Consider the following 22,167-nt stretch of genomic DNA (forward strand, 5'->3'; position numbering starts at 1 on the left):
CCACGGCCGGGGAGCAGTGGCATCCCCGCAGTTGAGAGAGAAATTTGAGAATATGGGAATAAGAGATGCCTGGAGGGCACTGGAGGGGCAAAAAGTGGGACATACCTTCCTCTCCGGGGTGCATGGCACGCAATCTAGGATTGATTATATTTGGGTTTCTGCACGTCTGGTGGGGAGGGAGCTGAGGTCGGACCCTTGGGGATAGCGGACCATAAGGTGGTTTCAATGAACCCGAACACACCAAATCATACACCGGGAATATGGAAATGGAAGCTCCTGGGGGAGATACTCAGAGAGCCAGTACAGAGGGAGGAGGTAGGGGACAACATTGAGACGTTTTTCGAGGTTAACAAAAACTCAGAGACGAGTGAAAATATCAGGTGGGATGCATTCAAGGCCCTTTAAGCTGGCAATTTCGTTGCACAAAAGACGCAGAGAGAGAGAAACGGATGAGGGCTCTAGAGGCCCAGTTTAAGGGAGAAGTGGAGGAAGCACGCCAAAAGGCGGCAGACACACCGACAAGAAAAAAGCTCAAGGCATACAGGAGGGCGGTAAGACAGCTGGAGGTGGGCATGTGTGGGCTATACAGGACGAACAGAGGAGGGACTTGACAGACGATGCGGATATTGTGGAAACCTTCGCCCAATTTTATGAAATGCTTTTTAATCCCTCGACAGGGTGCTGGAGGGAAGTGGGGCGGTTACGCTGGACCAGGTTCCTCTTCCGAAACACCCTGCGCAGCAGGCTTTCGGTATGGAGGCAGACATCTCTGAGGAGGAGATCTCAGCAGCGATGGCACAGCTTCAGACAGGGAAGGCACCAGGACCCAATGGTTTCCCAGTGGAAGTATGGAAACGACTGGGGGAGCGGGTGTTCGGAGCACTGCATTGCCTTTTTATGCAGTGCAGACAGGACGGGTGCCTCCCGCCGGACCTCAGAATGGCAAACAGTTGTTCTTCCGAAGCTAGGCAAGCCACCACAGCAGTGTGCCTCCTACCGGCTAATCTCTTTGATTAACAGAGAGGCCAAAATCCTTGCACGGGTCCTTGCCAATCACTTACTGGGGGTAATTGGCTCTCTGATTTATCCGGACCAGTGGGGATTCATGCCTTCCAGGTCCACATGGATGAACCTACATAGGGCACAACTCGCCATAGGCTTAGCTGCTGAAATACCACACCCACTGGTCCTCCTTGCAATCGACTTTGAAAAGGCGTTTGATTGCATGAGATAGAACTCGCTTTGGGAGATCATGGGTCACATGGGGTTGGGGGGAACTTCTTGTCCTGGGTTCGCCTGCTCTACACTGCTCCGATGGCAACAATCTTTTTTAATTATTTTATTTATTATTGTTTATGGTTTATCAAGAAACCTTTACAATATAACACATCAATATAAACATATAAAATCACTTCATAAAAGACTGCATTATAAATTACAAAAAGAAAATCAGTATCACATTTACATCATATTACAAGCTCATTAATCTGACATTAAGAGACTTAAAAGGAAAAAAAGGAAATGTTTATGATTTACCAAGAAACCTTTCAACATAGCATATCAATTTGGAAATATAGAATGTTCATTTCATATAGAACTCCACATTATAAATTACATGGATCTTTATCATCTTTGACAACATTTCCCAAGCACAGAAATCTGGCATTAAAAAGGATAAAAAAAAGAAAAAGGAAGAAAGAGAACGAAATTAAGACTATAGTCATATTAAAAACACAGTAGCAGCAAAATATAATACAGTGAGATCATTGGAGCAATATCATCAGGCCTTTAATGTACGATTCAGTAAAGTTAACAAGGCAAAATTGTCCAATACTCCAAATATTGTTGCGACACTGCATCTATCAGAGATTCATTTGCAAACTTAGATGTTAATTTAACGATATACTGAAGTTTTATCGGTAGTTTGGGAGCCTCATGGTTTCCCCCCATCACCAGAGATAATCTTGGCTGCAAGAGCTTCATAAAGAGACAAAAGGCATGTTTATTATTGCTATTCCTGGTTGGTTGAGTGGTTTAAAGATTTGATAAAGGATGCTACAGCCACACCTTCTGATATATTCTGAATTGTAATACATCTACTCCAAATATATTTGACATCCCCCCTTTTTCCCCCTCTCGATAAACTTCTCCAGATAGGTTAATCTCCTTGCCTGATGTGCTGGACAGTGTAATAGCATATGCTCCATTGATTCGGTTTCTCCTGATTTCTCACGATAACTGCACCATTGGTTCACCACGTCTGCCATCTTCCTCCTGTAAAGAACCTCTCTCGTCGGCAGTATATTCCAAAATAATCTGAGCAATAAATTATGATAATATCAATTCGGAAATTGAATCATCAAAAAAGAGGCAGACCCACGATGTTTATGGTCCCACTGTAAATGACTAAGAGACGGATAGGTATGGAATTTCTCCGTTGTTATAATCCAGTGCCTTTCATAAAGTAATAATTTAACCTTTTCAGGATTCGATATCAAAGTACATGCTGCATGCTGCAGCCAAATGACATATGGGAAAACTTGCAATTTTCTCAATTCCCGCTTTAAAATACCCAAACAGTGTTTAATAAAAACTGGTGAAATACTCTGATTTGAGTGCGGTTTTGGGGCTGGGGAATAGATATATATCACAGGTATAATATAGAGGTCAAAATAGGTCTCTAGCTATGAAACTGGAGGAGATATGCAAGATATAAAAAGGGTCGATTTGAGTAACATGAAGCCGTGAAATAGGAAAGGAAATCAGTTGTGACAAGAACGGTTTTACTTTAAACTAGAGTATTCAGACTAGACCACCACCAAAGATGGACACAATAAGATCCAAGGTTGATTCGTGAGTTCAACCCTGTCACCCCAGCGCCCAACTCTGGCGGAAACCAGTACAATCACTCGAAATATGACTAATGGCTTAGGCTTACACAAGACAAAATTGAAAAGGGATGGCGCTAGCACTTAAATGTTAAGGACAGGATACGAGGATAATTCTAACAGTTTCAACAAGTTATCAGGGTAAAAATAGGATTGTTTAGGTAGTGGGATAGAGGCAAAGGCAAGACAAGGTAGGCTATGTATTTCTATGCGGTAGGGCTTATACTCACAGTCCACTTTTGAGTTTTTGGATTTTTGGACAGTCAACAGGTTCTGGTCACCACACAGCTGGCGCACCTGGCAAAAGACATCTGGGCAAGGTCCGTTCACCGGGTAGTGAACAGCTGGGCAATTCGGGTTACTGGATGGTAATTCTCCTGGCAAAGGACGGCTGAATGGCAGGATTGCAGTGGGCATGCAGGTAATGGGCAGCAAGCCAGTCTGGTTCAGGATGCTTCCCAAAAGAATACCACAGCTTTCCTCTTTGTTTATTTGGGATTTTAGTGGGATTTAAGAATTGAGGCCTTACTGGAAGGGTCAGCAATGCTTAGGCCTTGTAGTTGGGATCAGCAAGATGGATGGAGCAGATCATGAACTCAGCGCAGGAACTTCAGGAAGAGTGTGTCTCTGGAGTCTTGTCAGGCACCCTTATTTATAATGCACAGTGACATCATCAAAGTATATGGCTGGGCAGGCTTAACTAAGCCCACTTCTAACCGACTGGATTGGTCAGGGGTGCTAGTCCCCGCTCCGCTCTGAAATGGTTGGATTTCAAGGCAGAATGTCAGATTTATGATGTGAGTTTTACAATGTTCAAAGACTTCCCACAGTTACGTTAGTTACTTTAGCTAAAATCTGATTTTTCCACAAATGGTAAGTTTATACAGTTGAAGTCTCTTAGCAACTTACATAAACAGGTTACATATTTTATGCAGACCATTCCACTCCAACTCTGAACTCTGGGAGACATTGTTTCGCCCTTCTAATACTTTTTGGTAATTTTGAGTATGAAAGATTCAGCCTAAAATTCTGTATCTTTATACACGTGTGTGGATTATCATAAGGGATGTAAGTATTCAAATTCGCAATGGCATCATGAATACTTTCCTTATAATCCCCAATTCTTTGCCATTTCTGTCCCCGAGGTGTCAGTGAATTCTACAATCTCTCAAATTATAAACCACAAAATCACTTTTAAACTGCGAGATTTTCACATTTTTACAAAGTCCTGCTGCACAGATAAGTCTTTACATTTTTATTAATAAATAGTCTTTGGAAACAAATGTCAGTATTGTTCTCCATGTATGGGCATGCCTTTCCAATGCTACCCCCTCACCCCAGGTTGTCATAGAGATTTCCTTTGACGCTTCCAGTAGAAATCATGAGGAAGTGTGACTTTCTTTTCACATGTCCTTGTCCTGGAAGTTCCATTGCAGAGGGCTCAGCCCAGACAAGATTCTGTCCAACCTAGTATTTATCACGGAGGTTTTAGTATCTAGTGAGAGAGGCCCCTTTTTTTTCTGTCATTCTCTCAGCAGTAACCTGAAAGTTTATGGTGGTTCCCTTTATTTGGGGGAAGCCTTAGCTCTGCCAACTGGAATAACCTGTTTTTGGGAGCTTGCAAAATCCGGCCAAGGCAGTTTAAAACCTTTATTTTCTTTTATTTGGTCCTGAATCCAAAAAAAACAAGCCTGTTGAATAAACAGCCCATATGTTTTGTTTAGTTTAGTTTAGTTTATTTATTTGTATAGCGCGCCAAAACCCTGGAGTATCAGGGCGCAAACAGATAAGGATATGCTCAGCTTAGTTACAGGTACATAGAAATCAGATGAAGGTACAGAGATGCGCCGAGCTTGGTTACAGATATGCTCGGCTAATTGCACGTACAGGATGAGGCAGGAAGAGTAGACAGACATCAGCAATATTACAGCAAGCAGATATGAACAAGGGGAGATCAAGGACAGGGGAACAAGGAGTTTGCTCCTGTTTGCGTAATATATAATTATATACAGTAATGTACAATGTGACAGGTGGAGTAGTTAACTGTCGTTGGCTCTCAGCCACCTGGTGAGTTTTTGTCTAAATTTTGCGAAAGGCTGAGGTTCTCTAACGTCATGGGAGAGGGAATTCCATAACTGCGCAGCCTTGACCGGGAACCTATTTCCTCCTATAGTGGCAAGTTTGAAACGCGGGACTTGGAGGCAGTTTGCGTTGGCTATTCTGGTAGGTCTGGAAGAAGTCCTTTTACGTAATCTATCCATGAGGTAAGGTGGAGCTTTGTTGTTGATACATTTGTGGGTGAGGGAGGCGATTTTGAGATGAATTTTGTCTGCGGTGGCGAGCCATTTGTGTTCTCTTCTTGTGGAGGAAATATGCTTGTTTCTATTAATCTTGAGTGCTGCTCTCAGAGCATTGTTCTGGAGCACTTGAATTTTGTGGATGGTCTGTTTATTAGCTCCAATGTAAAGTCCATTACAATAATCTAATTTGGAAAGTATCAAGGCTCTGGCTAGTGTAATACAACTATCTGTGGAGAGGAATTGTTTGCTCGCTCTGATAAGTTTGCATGTATATGCTGTGGCAGAAGCTAGGGAGTTAACTTGTTTAGTAAAGTTCATGGTGGCGTCTAGGTAAAATCCTAAGGTTTTTACTTCATGAGCTACTTTTATGTTGTTCCCATCAATAATGAAGTTGTCGTACTCATGGCTGAGTTTGGATATATAGGTAGTGGTGCCCAGGATGATAAGCTCAGTTTTATCATCGTTCAGGCATAGGCCGTGTGTGGCCATCCATGCCTGGACGGTGCTATAGATCCTGTTCACTAGGGCCAGGTCCTTGGCGTAGTCTCCTGAGAGCGGGAGGAGGATCTGGGTATCGTCTGCGTAGTTAGTATAAGCGATGCCCAGATGATCCATTTCATCAAAGAGAGGCTTCGTGAAGACATTTTAGAGGGTGGGTGACACACAAGATCCTTGTGGAACACCGCATGTTATAGGGATTGGGTCTGCTGAGGCTGATGGAGCGAAGACTCTCATGGTCCGATTACTCAGGAATGACTGGATCCAAATTATGGCCTCTTTTGAAAAGTGGGCTGCCGAGTCGAGGTGACTACAGAGGACTGTGTGGTCCACTAAGTCGAATGCCGCTGATAGGTCCAGGAGGAGAAGTAGGGCCGCTTGGCCATTGTCTCTACAATCGTCTATTTGGGCCATAAGGTCTATTAACGCTGTTTCGGTCCCATGTTGCGGGCGGAATCCTGATTGACGGTTTCTAAGTAGGTGGTTAGACTCGAGGAAGCTTTGAATTTGCAAATAAGCCACTTTATCTAAAATTTTTAGAAGAAAGGGCACAGTCGTGATGGGCCTGAAGTTAGTCGGGATGGCAGGGTCAAGGGTTTGCTTCTTTAGTAGTGGCAGTACCCAGGACTCTTTTAGGTTGATCGGTACTGAACCTGAGGTAAAGGAAGAGTTGATTAGTTTGGTTATAAATGGCGACAGTTCTCTCGCAGCATCCTTGATGAGTTGTGCTGGGCATTGGTCGCCTTTGCAGTTGGACGGTTTGAGTCCCAGGATGACCTTTTCTACCTCTATGGTCGATACCTTAGAGAAGCAGAATCGGGCTCCTAACTTGGGCAGTGGCGGTGGCGCTGAGCTCTGAGGGATGTGTGGTGTAAGTGATGCCTTCTTGATGGCAATTTTGGTTTGTAGGCTTGCTACTTTGTTTGTTAAAGCAAGTTGTATGCTAGAGCACCATTTTTTATCCTTGGTGCAGTTTTCTTGGGGTACAACAGGTGTTTCCAGTTCTTTCAGAATGCTGAACAGTTCTTTGACACTAGATTTTGAGTTGGATATTCTAGTATTGTAGGTTTCTTGTTTGGCTAATAGTATTTCTTTCTTGTATTGGGAGGAGGCTTTGGAGAGGTTGAGTTTATTTTTGACAGATGGGGAAAGTCTCCAAATAGTTTCAAGTTTTCTTTTGGCCAGCCTAAGATTTTTTAGGTGGGGCGTGAACCAAGAATTGAGGTGTTTTTTAGGTTTGCTATTTCTTAGTTTGAGCGGGGCTATGTGATCCAGGGCTGAGGACATGACTGCATTATAATGTTCGACTAACAGATTAGGGTCCATGCAGTCAGGTAGTGAGTTTAATTTAGGTATTATAATGGGCATCAGATTTTCCACTGTCATTAGTTTTTTATTTCTCTTTGGCAGAGGTGGGGCAAGTGAGGACGGGGCAGTGACCCGGTGGGTTGTCACTGAGAATAATAGCAGGTGGTGGTCAGTCCAGAACTGCGGTACAGAATCTGTAATATTTACTTCGCAATTATGTTCTGCTATCCAATCAAGGATGCGACCTTTGTTGTGGGTGGGTAGTTCAACTTTTTGGGAGAATCCCAGCTCTTTCAAGGTCAGAGCAATCGCTGAAGATTGGGTGTCCTTATTGTCATTATAGCCTAGATTAAAGTCTCCTAGCACTATTGTTTGGGATGTATTTTTTAGGTTATTGGACAGGGATGTCGAGATGTCCTCAGAGAAGGTTCCGATAGGACCTGGTGGTCTGTAGATGAGGATAATGTTTAGGGTTTGGGAGTTGGCGATGGCTATTTTAGCAGTGAGGCATTCACAGGATTGCATATAGGTAGTAGTGATGATCCTCATGTCCAGGCTAGTTTTAGCTATGATTGCTAGACCTCCACCTCGGGAGGTAAGTCTGTCCGCACGTAGGATTGTATAGTTGTCTGGGACTGCTAGCGATAAGGCTGGGCCAGCCGCATCATGTAGCCAGGATTCTGAGATGGCCAAAAAGTCTAAGTTGTCTGTGGCAATGATGTCCGAGATCTCTGTGGCGTGTGCGACTAGCGACCTGACGTTTATAAGTTCACCTTTGAGATATGGTTTATGGTCAGCTAAGTTAGGGCTGGTGGTGTTATGACTACCTTTAGTTATCTATTTGGAGTTATTTAGTTTGGGTCTGTTGGGCTTAGCCTGTTTCCTAGTAGGTTCCGCAATACCCTTCAAGGGTAACTGTATTTTGTTTCGGGATTTTGATAGTTCAGCCTTCTTGGCTGGTAGCTCATGCAGTTTGGGCAGGCGAGCACGTAGTCTAAGGTTTCTGTCTACAGTGTTGCATGGCCTTTGTAGGGTGGTGCTATCTGGATAGTGGGTCATTTTAAGTCCAGTATTGGGATGTTGTGTGTTGAGCATGATATGGCAGGTGCAATGGGTGGAATAGGACGTGGTGCGAAGACTCAGAGTGTTAACATTGGTGCTTATTTTAGGTGGTTGTATTCCTAATGTGATAAGGAAGGCGATATGCAATAGTAGCCAGGGTGACCTGTAGGCAAGACTCCGGGAGTACATGCTAAGTGACTGGATAATAGACCGATAGGTGAAGTTTCAAATGGCAATTGAGGTAGCAAAGACTAGGCAGGCTAAATGCAACTATCAGCGCAAGGGCACAATGCAAGTCAGGTGTGGTCTATTAGCGACCATAGGCAGTGCAGGTGTGGTCTATTACCGACCATGGGGTACAATGCAGATCAAATGTGGTCTATTAGTGACCATAGGGTACAGTGTAAGTCAAATATGGCGACCATAAGGCACAATGCAAGACAAATGTGGTCTATTAGCGACCAAGGTGCACAATGCAGATTAAGTGTGGTCTATTAGTGACCATAGAGTACAGTGTAAGTCAAATATGGCGACCATAGGGCACAATGTGTTTCCAAGCAGCCAACCCCTTCACATTGCTAGGCACAGACAAGCTTTCATTCAACATTTTACTTTTTAAAAAGCCCATTTTGATACATGGGATGAAGGCTGGCATTTCTTTTTAAATTCGGTTTTTACATTTGCCTTTCCAATATGGTTCTATAGCTGTAGCCAGCTTGTTTTACACAACAGTCTGTACAAGGCAAAGGTCTCCATGAAATTGACATGTGCACAGAAATCTATGATTTCTTTTCAAACAGTGATTTTGACGCTTGGTAGCAAAAGTTAAGCGCTTTTCCGTGCTGCTGAAATAAAGCTTTTGTGGATTTTTCTCAGATTTGGTTTGACAGAGCCTGTCATTCAGAATTCATGCTTGTCTGCTGGAGCGCAATGTGAATGTGAATAAGCATAACAAGGTCTTATTAATAAGATGATGTGATAAGGAATCAGAGCAAAAGAGCATCAGAGCGGCATCATTTTTAAATGTGAATAATTCCCTTTTTCCATGGAACTTTGGGCTGGCAGCAAAACAGCGCTACTTTTTCGCTCTATTTACTTTGTATATGCAAGAACACATTGGCAGGCTTCCTCGGTGTGCCCCCTTGTTCCATCCTGCCCAATATGTGCTTGGCAAGATGGTGTAGCCATCTTTTTGTCGCTGCAAAACACAGTTTTGAGGCCATGGTGAGCACAGGAGCCAGCACAACCTGTTTCTGCTGAAATGCAGCTTTGTTATGGATGGGAGGAATTCTGTTCAGTGGGTCAATGTAGCCCACAGCCCTTCTACCAGGATGTCACACTGTTGTTTCCAAAATATAGTTTTGCTTTCTCTCTTTGCTCCTGCTTTACTCTCCTGCCAGGATGTTTCAATCTTGGTGCACAAATATAGCTTAATGTCCTTTTCCTACTCCTGGTTTACTCTCCTGCCAGGGTGTTTCACTCTTGATTCACACATACAGTTTCACTTCCTTTCTTTACCCCTGGTTTACTCTCCTGCCAGGAAGTTTCACTCTTGCCCTTTGTGTGTGTCCCCGACTCACTATTTGCCTGGTTCACTAGCCTGCAAGGACTTTTCTAATATTCAATCTCTTTCCTTCGTCTCCACAAAATATCGTTCTTGCAATATTGGGTCATTGACCCTTTGTTAGCAAAGTTTGCAATTATATTAATTGCCTTTTCAAGTATTGGGTTCCTGACCTTTTTTTCCCACACTGTTCTGGTTATTATCAACCTCTCTGCCACGGTAATGGATCATTGATCCTTTCGTGACATTGTCCGTAAATGTTGTAGGCTTTTTCCCCAGACAGCGAGTTACAGTCCCTTTCTCATTTTCATTTGTATCCGTCTCCACTGGTTTCAATCACTCTGTCACGGGCTGTCAAGGACATGCGTGCCTCGTTGCTGAGCGCTCCGGTAACCCACTCTCTCTTTGGGCTTACCAGCAACCTCCAGCGTCCCTTGCATTCTTCTGTCCTATTTGGCTTATATGCACTGACTGGGAGTGCGACCCGTTAGTCGTTCGGCTTCTGCTTTTTTCTCTGCTACCCCAGACAGCTATGGCTGCCTCTCACACCAAGGCAGCACACTTCTCCTCGTCTGCTCTTCTGTCTCGCCACTCTCGTCGGCCTCAGTGATACTTTGCACAAAACACTTGCGTTCAGCGTTCAAACAAGCAGCAGCACAAGCTGCGTTCTCCTGCAGCCTCTGTCTCTCCTTGTGTGTCTGATCAGCTGTGTGTGTTTAAACTTTCCGTTCCTCATGATTACTTCCAAAGACTAGAGCACAGTGTTTGATTCCCACCGCTTGTGATCATCATTTTTCTATCCGTCTTCCTCGTCTCAGTACTACAAAGGGAAGGGGGAGGGAAACAGGGAGGTTAATTATGAAGATTTGGGAATTCTTCACCTATGTCACTGTAAGCCATGCAGGCATGTTGTAAGGGAACATGAGTGTTATTCAAAATCACCTTTGAGGGGTCATTTTGTTTTAGCAATCCTTTACCTCCCTGAAGTTGGTCTTCCCCCACATGGTCCTCCCACACATAGCCCTCCCTAACCCCCAGGGTCAGAGTCAGAAAACTTCTGCCTTTCCCTGGCCTCATAGAAGAAGCTTCCCTCCAGAGAGACAATGGCGGTATCGCTAGATTTGCCACAAGAGGCAAGACACATATCTCCCCACCCCCACCATAGGTTTGGAAGACAGGACACTTCATTAATTCCCTGCAATTCGATTGCAGTCTTGAAATAGAAAATGTTCATAATGTTCACTGCAAGTCCTTCTAAGCTCCAGATCAGTCACATAGAACTATGCCATAGATAATAAGCCTTGTATTGTGTAATCTGTTGATATTTATATCTACTGATTTATGCACATATTTTTGTACCCAGAATTCATTGCAGAATGTGGAACAAAGTCACTTGGAACTGAAACAATAACAGTGGGCATGGAGGGTCACCCTACCTGCAGCTTATTTCAAAAGATGGTCCATTGTTCAAAGAAGAAAACTCTGTCACTTGAGAAGATGGTGAAAGATAACAGTGGTAAATGTGAGTATTTTCATTAACCTCTGCAGCTGAGTCAGTATCGATGACAAGGACATCAACTTCTGGTGAACTTCAGGTTTATTTAGTGTGTCGTCCAATGGGCACTATCTCCCAAATTCGAGTTCATTGTTCTCATATACTTGTGGTTGCTGTCTTAGTGTATAGGTCCTCTATCTCCTAACTGCAAAAAACTGGCAGATCTTCACAAAGCCTTCATTCACATGGTGTGAATTGTTGCTGTAACGCAAACTATTATCACATGGTCAAAGGCCTATAATTCCAAAATTCTAAAACTACAATTTCATTTACAGAAATGGCCTGTGAGATGGGTGGGAAATTGCATTGTCAGTAGTAGCCACTCCATAAGGTTATAGATTCATCTTTTATTGACCAATGTAAAGGAAGTAAGTGTTCCAATGACGTAACCGTTTTTGTGCCCTTAGGTCATACAACCCATTCCATTTGCGGTTTGAGATACTCCATTTGTCTAGCCAGCACCTCCGGCTCGTGACCCTGCTCACACAGAGTCGTTTCGGTCTCATCGACCTGTTTTTCTACTGCCAGCATTTGCTTGTTCTGGTCTGTGATCGATTGAGTTAAATTGACTATGCAGTTTTTTATCTCCTTCTTGATCTCAGCCAGCATATCTTGGAGATCTGATCACCTCATGGGAAGGTCTTCCATCTCCAGAGGTGCATTTGAGTTTGGGGGCCAGTGGATTTGCACTGTCTGCTGCGGGCACTTCGAAGCATCCTGTCCCTGTATCATTGCTTTGATGTCTCCAGAGAGAGGGCCTTCTGCTTGCCTGGCTGTTTGGCCATCCTCACCATCTCCCAGATTCTTACTCCGAGGCACGTTCACCATGCAATCACCTTATCACAGTTCACCTCCTGGTTGATGCTCAGCTCTTCGTCCCCCCAGTGGTAGTCAGATATTTGCCCATCCACCTCTTTGCTGCAGGGTGGGATGTTTGTAATGTGCCACTTGTCCGGATTTCAGAGACACAATCTATCAGCCTAGTGTCCGGAGCTGTTTCCACAGTGCTGGGTGGGTGTACTGAGTAGGTGCCTGTATCTTACACTCTCCTCCACCTGCTCATGTGGTTGCCAATCAAGGGGTTATTGATATGCACAAAAAGGTCTGGCTCCCTCCAGAGAAGGAGTCCAGTGGCTGTTGTCGTGTGCTTCCCCTATGCACCTCTGCTACTCAAATGTCTGGAACCTTTCCACTGCCGGTGCACACAGTCTGCCAAGATATACCACCAGATACAATGGAGGGAGAGATCGGCTCTTTACCTCTCCTCTGATCAGGGGGTCAGAAATTCCCCCCCTGCGTGGGATCCACAATCACCCTGTCCTCCCAGACAGAAACCTAGCTTGTGGCTGATCATTTTCTTAGCAGCTCACACCACCCTCTGCCATGCGCAAGGTCTACCTGACTTTACTTTATTTGTTCATGAGACAGGCTTTGCAGCTCCCTTCACCGCCAGCTTGCCAGGGGGTAGCCTTATCCCGCGTAGATCCAGTCGACCTACCATAGGGGAACAATTCAGCCATCTCCCCCTATCAATAATGCCCTGCTGGACAGTGTGTAAGATCAGTAATGCCTTGCAGGATATTGCGCCAGAGTCAGTAGTGCCCCTGCTGAACAGTGCATAAGGATCATTCTCCAGCATGTGGTCTGGCATGGATTCACATGCTCATGAATATTCCCTGTCGTCAGGCTGGGCATCCTCAGTAAAAAGAAAAGCAACTTCGCTTTAGCTTGAAAACTGCATTTTTCTAAAGCAATCACTGTCTATTGGGTCATGCTGCCCCCATCCAATGACAGTTGTCTCCCTAAGCTCCACTCCTGGTGGCCATCTTCAGATTTTTACTGCACATTTCAGTGTTGGGAGTTCTCTCATCTTGCTCTTCCAGTTTTTTGATATTTTTTGAGTTTTTTGGATACATTTGTCAGCTATTTCTTTGAGTGCTATCGTCGATCAGTGATCAACTACCGGCAGCGGGGACCCTTTGTCGGCGAAGATGTGCTTCATTGCCAGTTCTTTTCTTCAAGCTTTGAGATGCCCAGTCTTGGGCCTACTTTGCACCTTTGACAATGTCTGAAGAGAAGAGGAGTCTCTTCAGGAATGCAGGAAATGTGGACTACAGAATTTCTATGTCGAGGATCGACACCTCAGGTCCCTCTACTGCCTGCATCCAGACCATAATGAGGAAGGATGTGAAATTTGCCGTGGGTTTTTGAGGAAGACAAAAAAGGACTGCTACTCCAGGTTATCAGCATGGCTCAAGTTGGGGACACCCTCTGACGCAACCTCTGGGCACAGTCATCCCTCATCCAGGACCGGCCGGTCTCAGGAGTGTGCTCCCTGTGAGAAGAGGTTGAGGTCCTCTGAGGACGCCCCTTCCCTGGGAGTACAAAAGAAGGCTAAGCACCATGCTATGGATCCCGCTGGGGTCGCTGCAGCTGCGGGGCCCAGTTTGGGAAGCACACGTTCCCCTGTCTCTGTCAACATCCACGGCAAGCCTACCAGTTAGGGGTGCCCCTTCCAAGAAGAAGTCCCTGAACCCTTTGAAGCTCCGATTGTTGTCTTTGGACAAGGCTACAAAGGGGAAGTCCTCAGGTGGCTCCTCTCGTCCACCGTCAACCACATCATCGTTGTCCAAGTATGATGGCCAATTCTACCTACAAACTAGCGGCACAGCACCGCTTATGCTAACTCATTTATGCTCAAATTTGACAATGACCACATAACTCATCACCCAGTTTGGCACAAATACATAGCTACTGGGGGCGTTACATAGACAAAATGTTTCTGGTATGGACTGATACGACAGAAACACTAACAGCATTTTTAACATATCTCAATATGATTGGACCCAATTCACTTTCAAGATTGGAGATCCCAGATCAGTACAGACGTACAGATCAATCCTACAGCTCCAGGATTTGAAGCCACGCTATATCATAAACCTGCTGATTGCAACAATCTTTTACACAGAATGAGTTTACACCCACCCGCAAGCATCAGCGGTTTACCTTACAGTCAACTACTGAGGTTCATGTGAACAAACAGAAGGAATGTGAGCAAGAATTTAACAGAATGATGACCAAGTTTCAGGGAAGAGGATACTCAGAAACTGAACTAATAGAAGCTAAGAACAAAGTCGCAATCAAAGATCGGTCATCCCTTTTGCTATCCAAGACAGCGAACACCATTTCTGAAGGTGCGATAGTGTTTGTCAGCAAATATAGCATCCAATCCACTAAGATCAAAAGATCCATATTGAAACATTGGCCATTATTAAGTTGCAATAGCAAACTACAGGATCTCTTCATAGAGAAACCCATCTCTGCCTTTTAAAGAAGCAACAATCTAAGCGATCTATTGGTGAAAACACAACCTAGGAGAGGAATAAAACAGAAACCCACGAACAATGGCACATATCCCTTTTGGTCATGCAATAACTGTAACAACGTCACCAAGGGAGACTTAGTAGTCCACCCAAGAACAGGAGAGAAAATTAGATTGCACAACTATGCAACATGCAACACGTCATCTATCGGATTAAATGTCAGTGTGGTCTGATCATATCAGAACTAATAACGTACAGTCACCCGTAACCAGACATTTCCAGCAGATAAGCATCAACTAGCCCAAATAAGGTTTCAAGTTCTTGAGGTAGTGAATGTCATCAACATAAGAATAAGTATTAGTAAGAAACTTGAACAACGAGAGGCGTTTTGGATCGACAAAATAGATGCATTTGAGGGGATTGGGTCCTCCGACGTATTCCATATCTATGACAGGTAATGTCCACAGCTGTGCTGCTTCGGATAATCTTTGGCGTCTGCGTCCTGCGTCAATGACGTCGATGCGCCGTCCCTGAGGACCTCCTCCGACGTCACCCGATGTGATACGTAGGACGCACGACGCCCGTAGCCTCAGTTCCGTTTTTTCCGCAAACGTGTTCGCTTCGTGAATCTCGGTACGCCTCGACTCTTTGGAGTTTGCTGTTTTCTTCTCGGTTCATTGAACATGTTCGGTTTTTGTGAAGACCTGTTTGTGGCGATGTCTACTTCGTCTTCAACCCCGCGTCCGGGCTTCAAGAAATGCGGGGACTGTGGGTCCAAGATGTCGGTCACGGACTCGCACAACGCCTGCCTCTGGTGCCTCGGGGAGGCCCACAATACGGAAGACTGTGTCGACTGCCAGTCACTCACGGCCAAGGCCTTGCGGGAACGCAAGAAGAAGCTGTCGGTAGGTCGGGTGTCTAAGCCCCAGAAGTCGAGGCCTACGGGGCTTTCGACGGATGACTCGAAAGGCGACTCTCAGAGTCACCGTCGGAAGTCCAGTGGGTATCCTTCCAGGAGTCGGTCTCGCCACTCCTCCCCTCTTCGAGGCATTCCAGGAAGTGCCGCATCGGTTGCCTTCCCCGTCCTCTTCCGAGGTCTCCTCCCGTCGGCGGGTCGCTTATCCCTCCATGCAAGCGACACCGGAGGAATGAGCTTCCTTCAGGAAGCAGATGTTAGCGATTCTTGAATCGCATGGCACCGGTCCGTCCGCGCCTCCGAGTGGGGTCGGTCGGCACCGGTCGAGAGACACCGCTCGTATGCCTTCGGGCTCGGGTGGTCGGCGCGGCTCGCAGGAAAGGTCCCGCTCGGACAAGGGTAGCCGTTCTCGCCATGCCCGTTCCATGTCCCGGTCTTCGACGCGCTCGAGACCGCGTGCTCCTGTGCCGTCTTCGAAGAAGACGTCGACGCCTGTGGCACTGAGGTCGTCGACGATTTCTCTCGAGGCTCCGCCTCCGAGGGGGTCGTCGACGCTGTCGGCGCCTCGGTCGTCGAGAGACACGCTCAGAGCTCCGGCTTCGAGGCCTGTGTCGACGCTGTCGATGTTGGCGGCGCTGCAGCTGACGTCGACGCTGATTCGCTCAACGTCGATGCCGTTTCTGTCGACGCCTTTCGAGGCGGTGGTGTCAGAGGGGCCCCGTGGCACGGGGTTGGCACCTAGAAAGGCTCTGGCTAAGGTCAGGCATAGCTTTGGTCCCCAGGTGTCTTCCTCTCACCGCCTGGAGTACATTTCAGAGGGTGATGAAGGCTCTGATGAAGGCTTGGTTCCGGTTACGGTACCGGATGAACTTCTCTCGGGCCATAGCCAGTTTGATGACCTGAGGCAGTCACTGCATGATGCCAGTGGACTGGACACCTTTACGGAGGTGGAGTTTTGTTGGCCGGAGCCTGGCACTCATGCCGATTCTTCATACCAGCGCCTTATGTCTCGGGTCACCGAGTACTTGGGATGGTCGGCTCCCCCAGGGGTGTTCGTTCAGGATGATCTCATGGACATCCTTGATCTTGGTCCCCCCACTGACCCGGTACTGCCGTTTCATATGGCTCTGCAGAGAAGGGTGGAAGCGGCTTGGACTGCTCCGGAGAGTCTCCCGGCAGTGGGCAAGCCTTTGTCGCGAAAATACCATCCAGCCAGTAGCGACCCCTGCTACTTGTCCAGGCACCCCACTCCGGGGCGTTTGGTGGTGCAGGCGGCTACGGCCCCGGCAAAGCAGACGTCGTATCCTACCATCCCTCCGGATAGGGACGACAAACGTTTTGACGGCTGTGCGAAGAAACTGTTTTCTTCAGGGGGTATGGCGCTTCAGGCGGCCAACTCCATATGTGCCTTGTCTTGTTTCACACACACTCTGTGGAACTGTGTTGCATTAGCGGCTGAACAGGTGTCCAGTCATTTGGTCGACTACAAACTGGTCGACTGCAATTTGGTCGACGTCATTTGGTCGAAAACCAAATGGTCGAATTTTTTTTTTTTTATTTATATATGTGTTTTGTGGGTTTTCGTGTAGAGAAAAAAAAAAAGAAAGAAAAAAGGGAGTTGGGGGGACCCCCCCCAAAAAAAAAAAAAAGGGGTAAAAAAAAAAAAAAATTCGACAATTTGGTTTTCGACCAAATTGATTCGACCAGTTGTCCAGTCGACCAATTTTTTTCGACCAAATGACTGGCAACCGGCTGAACATATTCCCGAAGGGGACGAACGGGATGGTTCCCTTGCTATGGTTCAGGATGGCAAGGATGCCATGTGTGAGGCCGTTCAGTCGGGTTTGGACATGGCAGATTGTGTCAGCCGGTCCATGGCGGGGAGCACCGTAATACGCAGGTTTGCGTGGTTGCGGAAGTCTGGGTTCGCTCCTGAAGTGCAGTCCCGGCTCCTCAACATGCCCTTTGACGGTGAACATCTTTTTGGCAGCAAGGCTGACGAGAGCCTTGAGAGGTTGCAGACCTCCAAAGCTGCAGCGAAGTCGTTGGGTGCTGCAGTTCGACAACCTCTGCCTTTTCGTCCTAGGGGACAACAATGGAGGGGAGGTTCCTTTCGCTATTACTCATCATTCAGTAAAGTGAGAGGAGCTAGCAGTCAAAGAGGCCACCGTAAGAGTGCCAGAGGTGGAAAACAGGGTACTCGAGGTTCCAGGCCGCTCGGGCAGTTGCCTCTTTGCCCTCAGGCAACGCCGCAGCCGCTACCACTTCGTCATGAGGCCAGGTCCCATGGTTCGCCGGTTGGGGGAAGGCTGGCGCAGCATCTTGTATAGTGGCGATCCATTACTTCAGATGTGTGGGTTCTGGAGATCATAACCCACGGCTACTGTCTTCCTTTTCGGCAGAGGCCTTGCGACAATCCACCTGGGAACCTTTCTTTGAAGAGTCCGGATCCGCTCCTTGCGCAGGAAATTCAAGCCCTGCTGGAGAAAGGCGCCATAGAACTGGTGCCTGTAGCAGAGAGGAACAAGGGATGATATTCCCCTTATTTTTTGATGTCGAAGAAAGACGGGGGATTGAGACCTATCATGGACTTGCGCGGTTTGAACAAACTCCTCAGGAAGGACAAGTTCAAGATGGTTACTCTCTCTCAAGCCCTCCAGGCCCTTCAACTTCAGGACTGGTTGGTGTCTCTCGACCTCAAGGACGCTTACTTCCATGTGCCGATCCATCCCAAGTACAAGAAGTACCTGAGGTTCGCTGTTGGCGACTCGCACTTTCAGTTTCGGGTCCTGCCCTTCGGATTGACCTCCGCCCCAAGGGTTTTCAACAAGCTCATGGTGGTGGTGCCAGCGCATCTCGGGAAAGGGGGGGATTCACGTCTACCCCTACCTGGACGATTGGTTGATCAGGGGGAGCTCTCCCGAGCAAGTCCTGGATCATCTGTCCGTCACCTGCCACTCCCTTCACAAGCTGGGCTTCTCCCTCAATTTAAAGAAGTCCCATTTGACACCAACACAGCGGCTCCAGTACATCGGAGCAGTGCTCGACACATCCCTGGGGCAGTGTTTTCCTTCCCAGGTGAGCGCTCTTCACATTCAGCAGATGGTGCACAATTTCAACTTGCCCTGAATCTCCCAGCGTCCGAGTTCTTGAGACTGCTCGGCCTCATGGCATCCTGCATTCTTCTGGTGCCAGAGGCTCGTCTGCGGATGAGATCTTTGCAGTGGGCACTCAAGCTCCAGTGGTCTCAGTCCTCCGGCAGGCTGTCGGACCCTGTTCAGGTGCCGCCCTTGGTCACCCAGGATCTTCTGTGGTGGGACGTCGAAGGCAATCTGATGAAGGGGGCCCCATTTTGGCTGCCCTGGCCGGAGGTGACGATCGTGACGGACGCATCCCTCACGGGATGGGGAGCTCATGCCAACGAGTTGACAGTCAGTAGTCGCTGGTCTCCGTCGGAGTCCAGACTCCATATCAATCTGTTGGAGCTGGGGGCCATCAGGCTTGCCCTGAAGGCTTTTCTGCCGACTGTGCGAGGAAAGAGTGTCCCGATTCTAACGGACAACACGGTGGCCATGCGCTACCTCAACAAAAAGGGGGGGAGCAGGGTGACTTCCTCTGTGCAGGGAGGCGATGCAGCTCGAGTTCTGGGCCATTCAGCAGGAAGTTTCGATCTCGGCTGTTCATCTGGCCGGAGACGACAGCGAGACGGCGGACGCTCTGTGCAGGCAGAGCACGATCTCTCACGAGTGGGAGCTGGCTCAGGAGATTCTCCTGGAGATCTTCGCCCTTTGGGGGACCCCTCAAGTGGATCTCTTCGCCTCCAGTGTCAACTGGAAATGCGAAAGGTTCTGCTCGTGGGAATTTCCTCCAAAAGGAGCCTTAGGAGACGTGTTCGTGGTGGAATGGTCATTCCCACTGCTGTACGCGTTTCCTCCAGTCCCCGTCATCCCGCAAGTACTGCGGAGATTACGGAGGTTCGGTTCCCGGATGATACTCATTGCTCCGGCGTTGCCCCGGAGGACGTGGTACCGGGACCTTCTCGACTTGTCCATCTGCCCTCCACGTCGTCTTCCCTACCGAGACGATCTGCTCTCATGGGAGGGGGGTCAGGTTCTCCATCCAGAGGTCAGATCCCTCAACCTTCACGCTTGGCTTCTGAAAGGTTGAGTTATAAGGATTGGGACCTCCCTGAAGACGTGATAGAGGTGTTGCTCTCGGCCAGGCGGCCGGCAACAAAATCTCTGTACCGTTGCTGTTGGAGAAAGTTCTGCGACTGGTGCAGAGTTAAGAATGTGGATCCTTTTGAGTGTGACATTCCCATGGTTCTGTCTTTTTTGCTTTCCTTGGCCCACAGGGGCTTGCAACTGGGGGCCATTAAAGGTTACCTGGTGGCGCTGTCCATCTTTAAGCGCTCGTCTGAAGAATGTTCCTATTTTAAGATTCCTTTAATTTCTCAGTTTTTGAAAGGGTTCACTAATGTGTTTCCTCCATCACCTTGTCTGGTGCCCGGTTGGGATTTGAACCTTGTTCTTAAGTTTCTTATAGTTGCTCCGTTTGAGCCTTTGCATTCTTGCCCTTTGAGACTGTTAACTCTGAAAACTGTGTTTTTGGTTGCAGTTACTTCCACTCGCAGAGTGAATGAGTTACAGGCACTTTCAGTTAAGCCACCCTTCACTGTGTTTCATAAGGACAGGGTTGTCCTTAGAGTTCGTCCTTCCTTTCTTCCGAAGGTGGTTTCGGAATTTCATTTGAGCCAGAAGGTTGTTCTTCCGGCGTTCTATCCTCCTCCACATCCTGGTAAGGAAGAGGAGAGGCTCCCTAGGCTTGATCCTAGGAGAGCGTTGAGCTTTTATATTTTGCGCATGTCCCGGGCCAGAGTGGACGATCAACTTTTCATTGGTTACGCTGGAAAGCGTTTGGGACAAGCTGTGACGAAACAGACTTTGTCTCGTTGGATTATTTTAGCTATCTCCGAGTGTTAAAGCTTGGCGTGTAAGGACCCTCCGGCTGGCTTGCGGGCCCATTCTACCAGGGGAGCGGCTGCGTCTACTGCCCTGCAGAGGGGTGTTCCTATTCGTCACATCTGTGATGCAGCCACCTGGGCTTCAGTACATACTTTTGTACGTCACTACTCCCTTGATTCTATCCGAGGGCAGGACCTGGCCTTTGGCAAGGCAGTCTTTTATTCCGCAATTTGATTGGGCATGCTAAATTTGTGTTCTAAATTCTATTCCCACCTCCTTGCTTGGTACTGCTTTGGGAGTCTGTCATAGATATGGAATACGTCGGAGGACCCAATCCCCTCGAAGGACAAGTTACTTTCTTACCTGGTAACGTTATTTCGATGGGATGGTCCGACGACGTATTCCATATCGTTCCCTCCCTACCTTCCCCTCTGCAGAATTTCTTTTGCGATTGCAGCTTGCGTTCCGCAAGGCCTTGTGTGTCTGACTGTCAGAAAACTGGTGGCACACGTTCTGGGGGAAAAAACCCTGAGGCTACGGGCGTCGGAGGAGGTCGTCGGGGACCGCGCATCGACGTCATCGACGCAGGACGCAGATGCCGAAGATTTTCTGAAGCAGCACTGCTGTGGACATTACCTGTCATAGATATGGAATACGTCGTCCCATCCCATCGAAAGAACGTTACCAGGTAAGAAAGTAACTTGTTCGTCTCTCCTAATGGCTTAAATGAAGAGCTGGACTTGCACTGTTTTTGTTCTAAGGAACTCATGGTGGCAACAGTAAAGACAGACACAAGTGATCATAGTTCAAGGGTGTTTATTAAACTGTATGTAGGTTGGAAAAACACCTAATCTAAACCTAAATCTAAGATGGGAGCAAGTGTCGACCATCAAATGAAAATAAGGCAGTCCTTGTGGCGTTGTGTCAAATAAAAAGGGCCTATACTAAGAAACATATTGCCAAACCTTACAACTAAAACAAAAAGGGTGTGAGGTGATTTTCAAGAAAAGAAAAGAAAGAAGTGTTCACAAATAATATGTCCGGATGCGGTAGCTTGGATCTCCCTTCCCCACCTTTTGAGCACGGGGTAAAATGGGGTCTTGGAGCACAGCACACACTCAAGCTTTCCCAGCACGAGTCGACCGTTCCACTTGCAGCTATCACGACCGTTGATGGCCAAGTCTTGTTTCTCTTGAAAATCTCTTGCCTTCGAGGTCGTGACATATTCAATAACAAAACAAAAGTTCCTTCAAAAAAATGAAAGTTTGTTTCCTGGTTTTACTTTGGGTGAGGATTCACCCCTGGGTCTCCCTCTTCCGGGCATTGACCCCTCTTTATGTTCAGCCTCCCTCCCCGGGTTCACTATGGCTCGTCCTTTCCCTTAAAAATCTTAATGTCTTAAACAGTTCCAGTGGACATCCCTCAGCCGGGTTCACCTTTGTCAACATACTGTTTCTTAGGACTTTAGACTTTGCCCCCTTCTCGTCAGCATCCTTCTTCCGGGTTCCCTCTTGCCAACTTCACATTTACTTTCAATGTATACGGGATTCACTACCCTTGCTTTCTCATGTGGCGGGATTCCCTTCCCTTGCTTTTTTTATAGTTCTTAGGTCAAAGGCTTTCGACTGAACTGGGATTTTGGTTGACCTCCTGTATGACCACTTTGACCTATCCTGGAGGCTCTCCTACAGCCTTCTGGTATCTGTAGTTTTACTCAAGTGGGGGATCCACCAGAGTTTCTCGGAGCAGCACCCATGTAGTGCTGGTCCCCTTCTGCAGCTGGTCACCC

General features: G+C 47.2%; 1 protein-coding gene across 4 annotated transcripts in view; it reads left to right on the forward strand.

Moving 5' to 3' along the window:
• The window catches only part of LOC138491614 (nuclear body protein SP140-like), a 3,009,150-nt gene that overhangs the window by 716,384 nt on the left and 2,270,599 nt on the right, over window positions 1-22,167 (forward strand). For 3 of the 4 annotated variants that reach the window (XM_069618234.1, XM_069618232.1, XM_069618233.1), the window contains exon 4: window positions 10,984-11,142. The exons of the other annotated variant lie outside the window; for it this stretch is intronic. In XM_069618234.1, coding sequence (XP_069474335.1) covers window positions 10,984-11,142 — 159 coding nt within the window. The remainder of the gene's footprint in view (window positions 1-10,983; window positions 11,143-22,167) is intronic. 4 annotated transcript variants of the gene reach the window in all.

The sequence above is a fragment of the Ambystoma mexicanum genome, chromosome 10 (assembly GCF_040938575.1).
Source record: "Ambystoma mexicanum isolate Mex_15411 chromosome 10, UKY_AmexF1_1, whole genome shotgun sequence".
NCBI lineage: Eukaryota > Metazoa > Chordata > Amphibia > Caudata > Ambystomatidae > Ambystoma > Ambystoma mexicanum.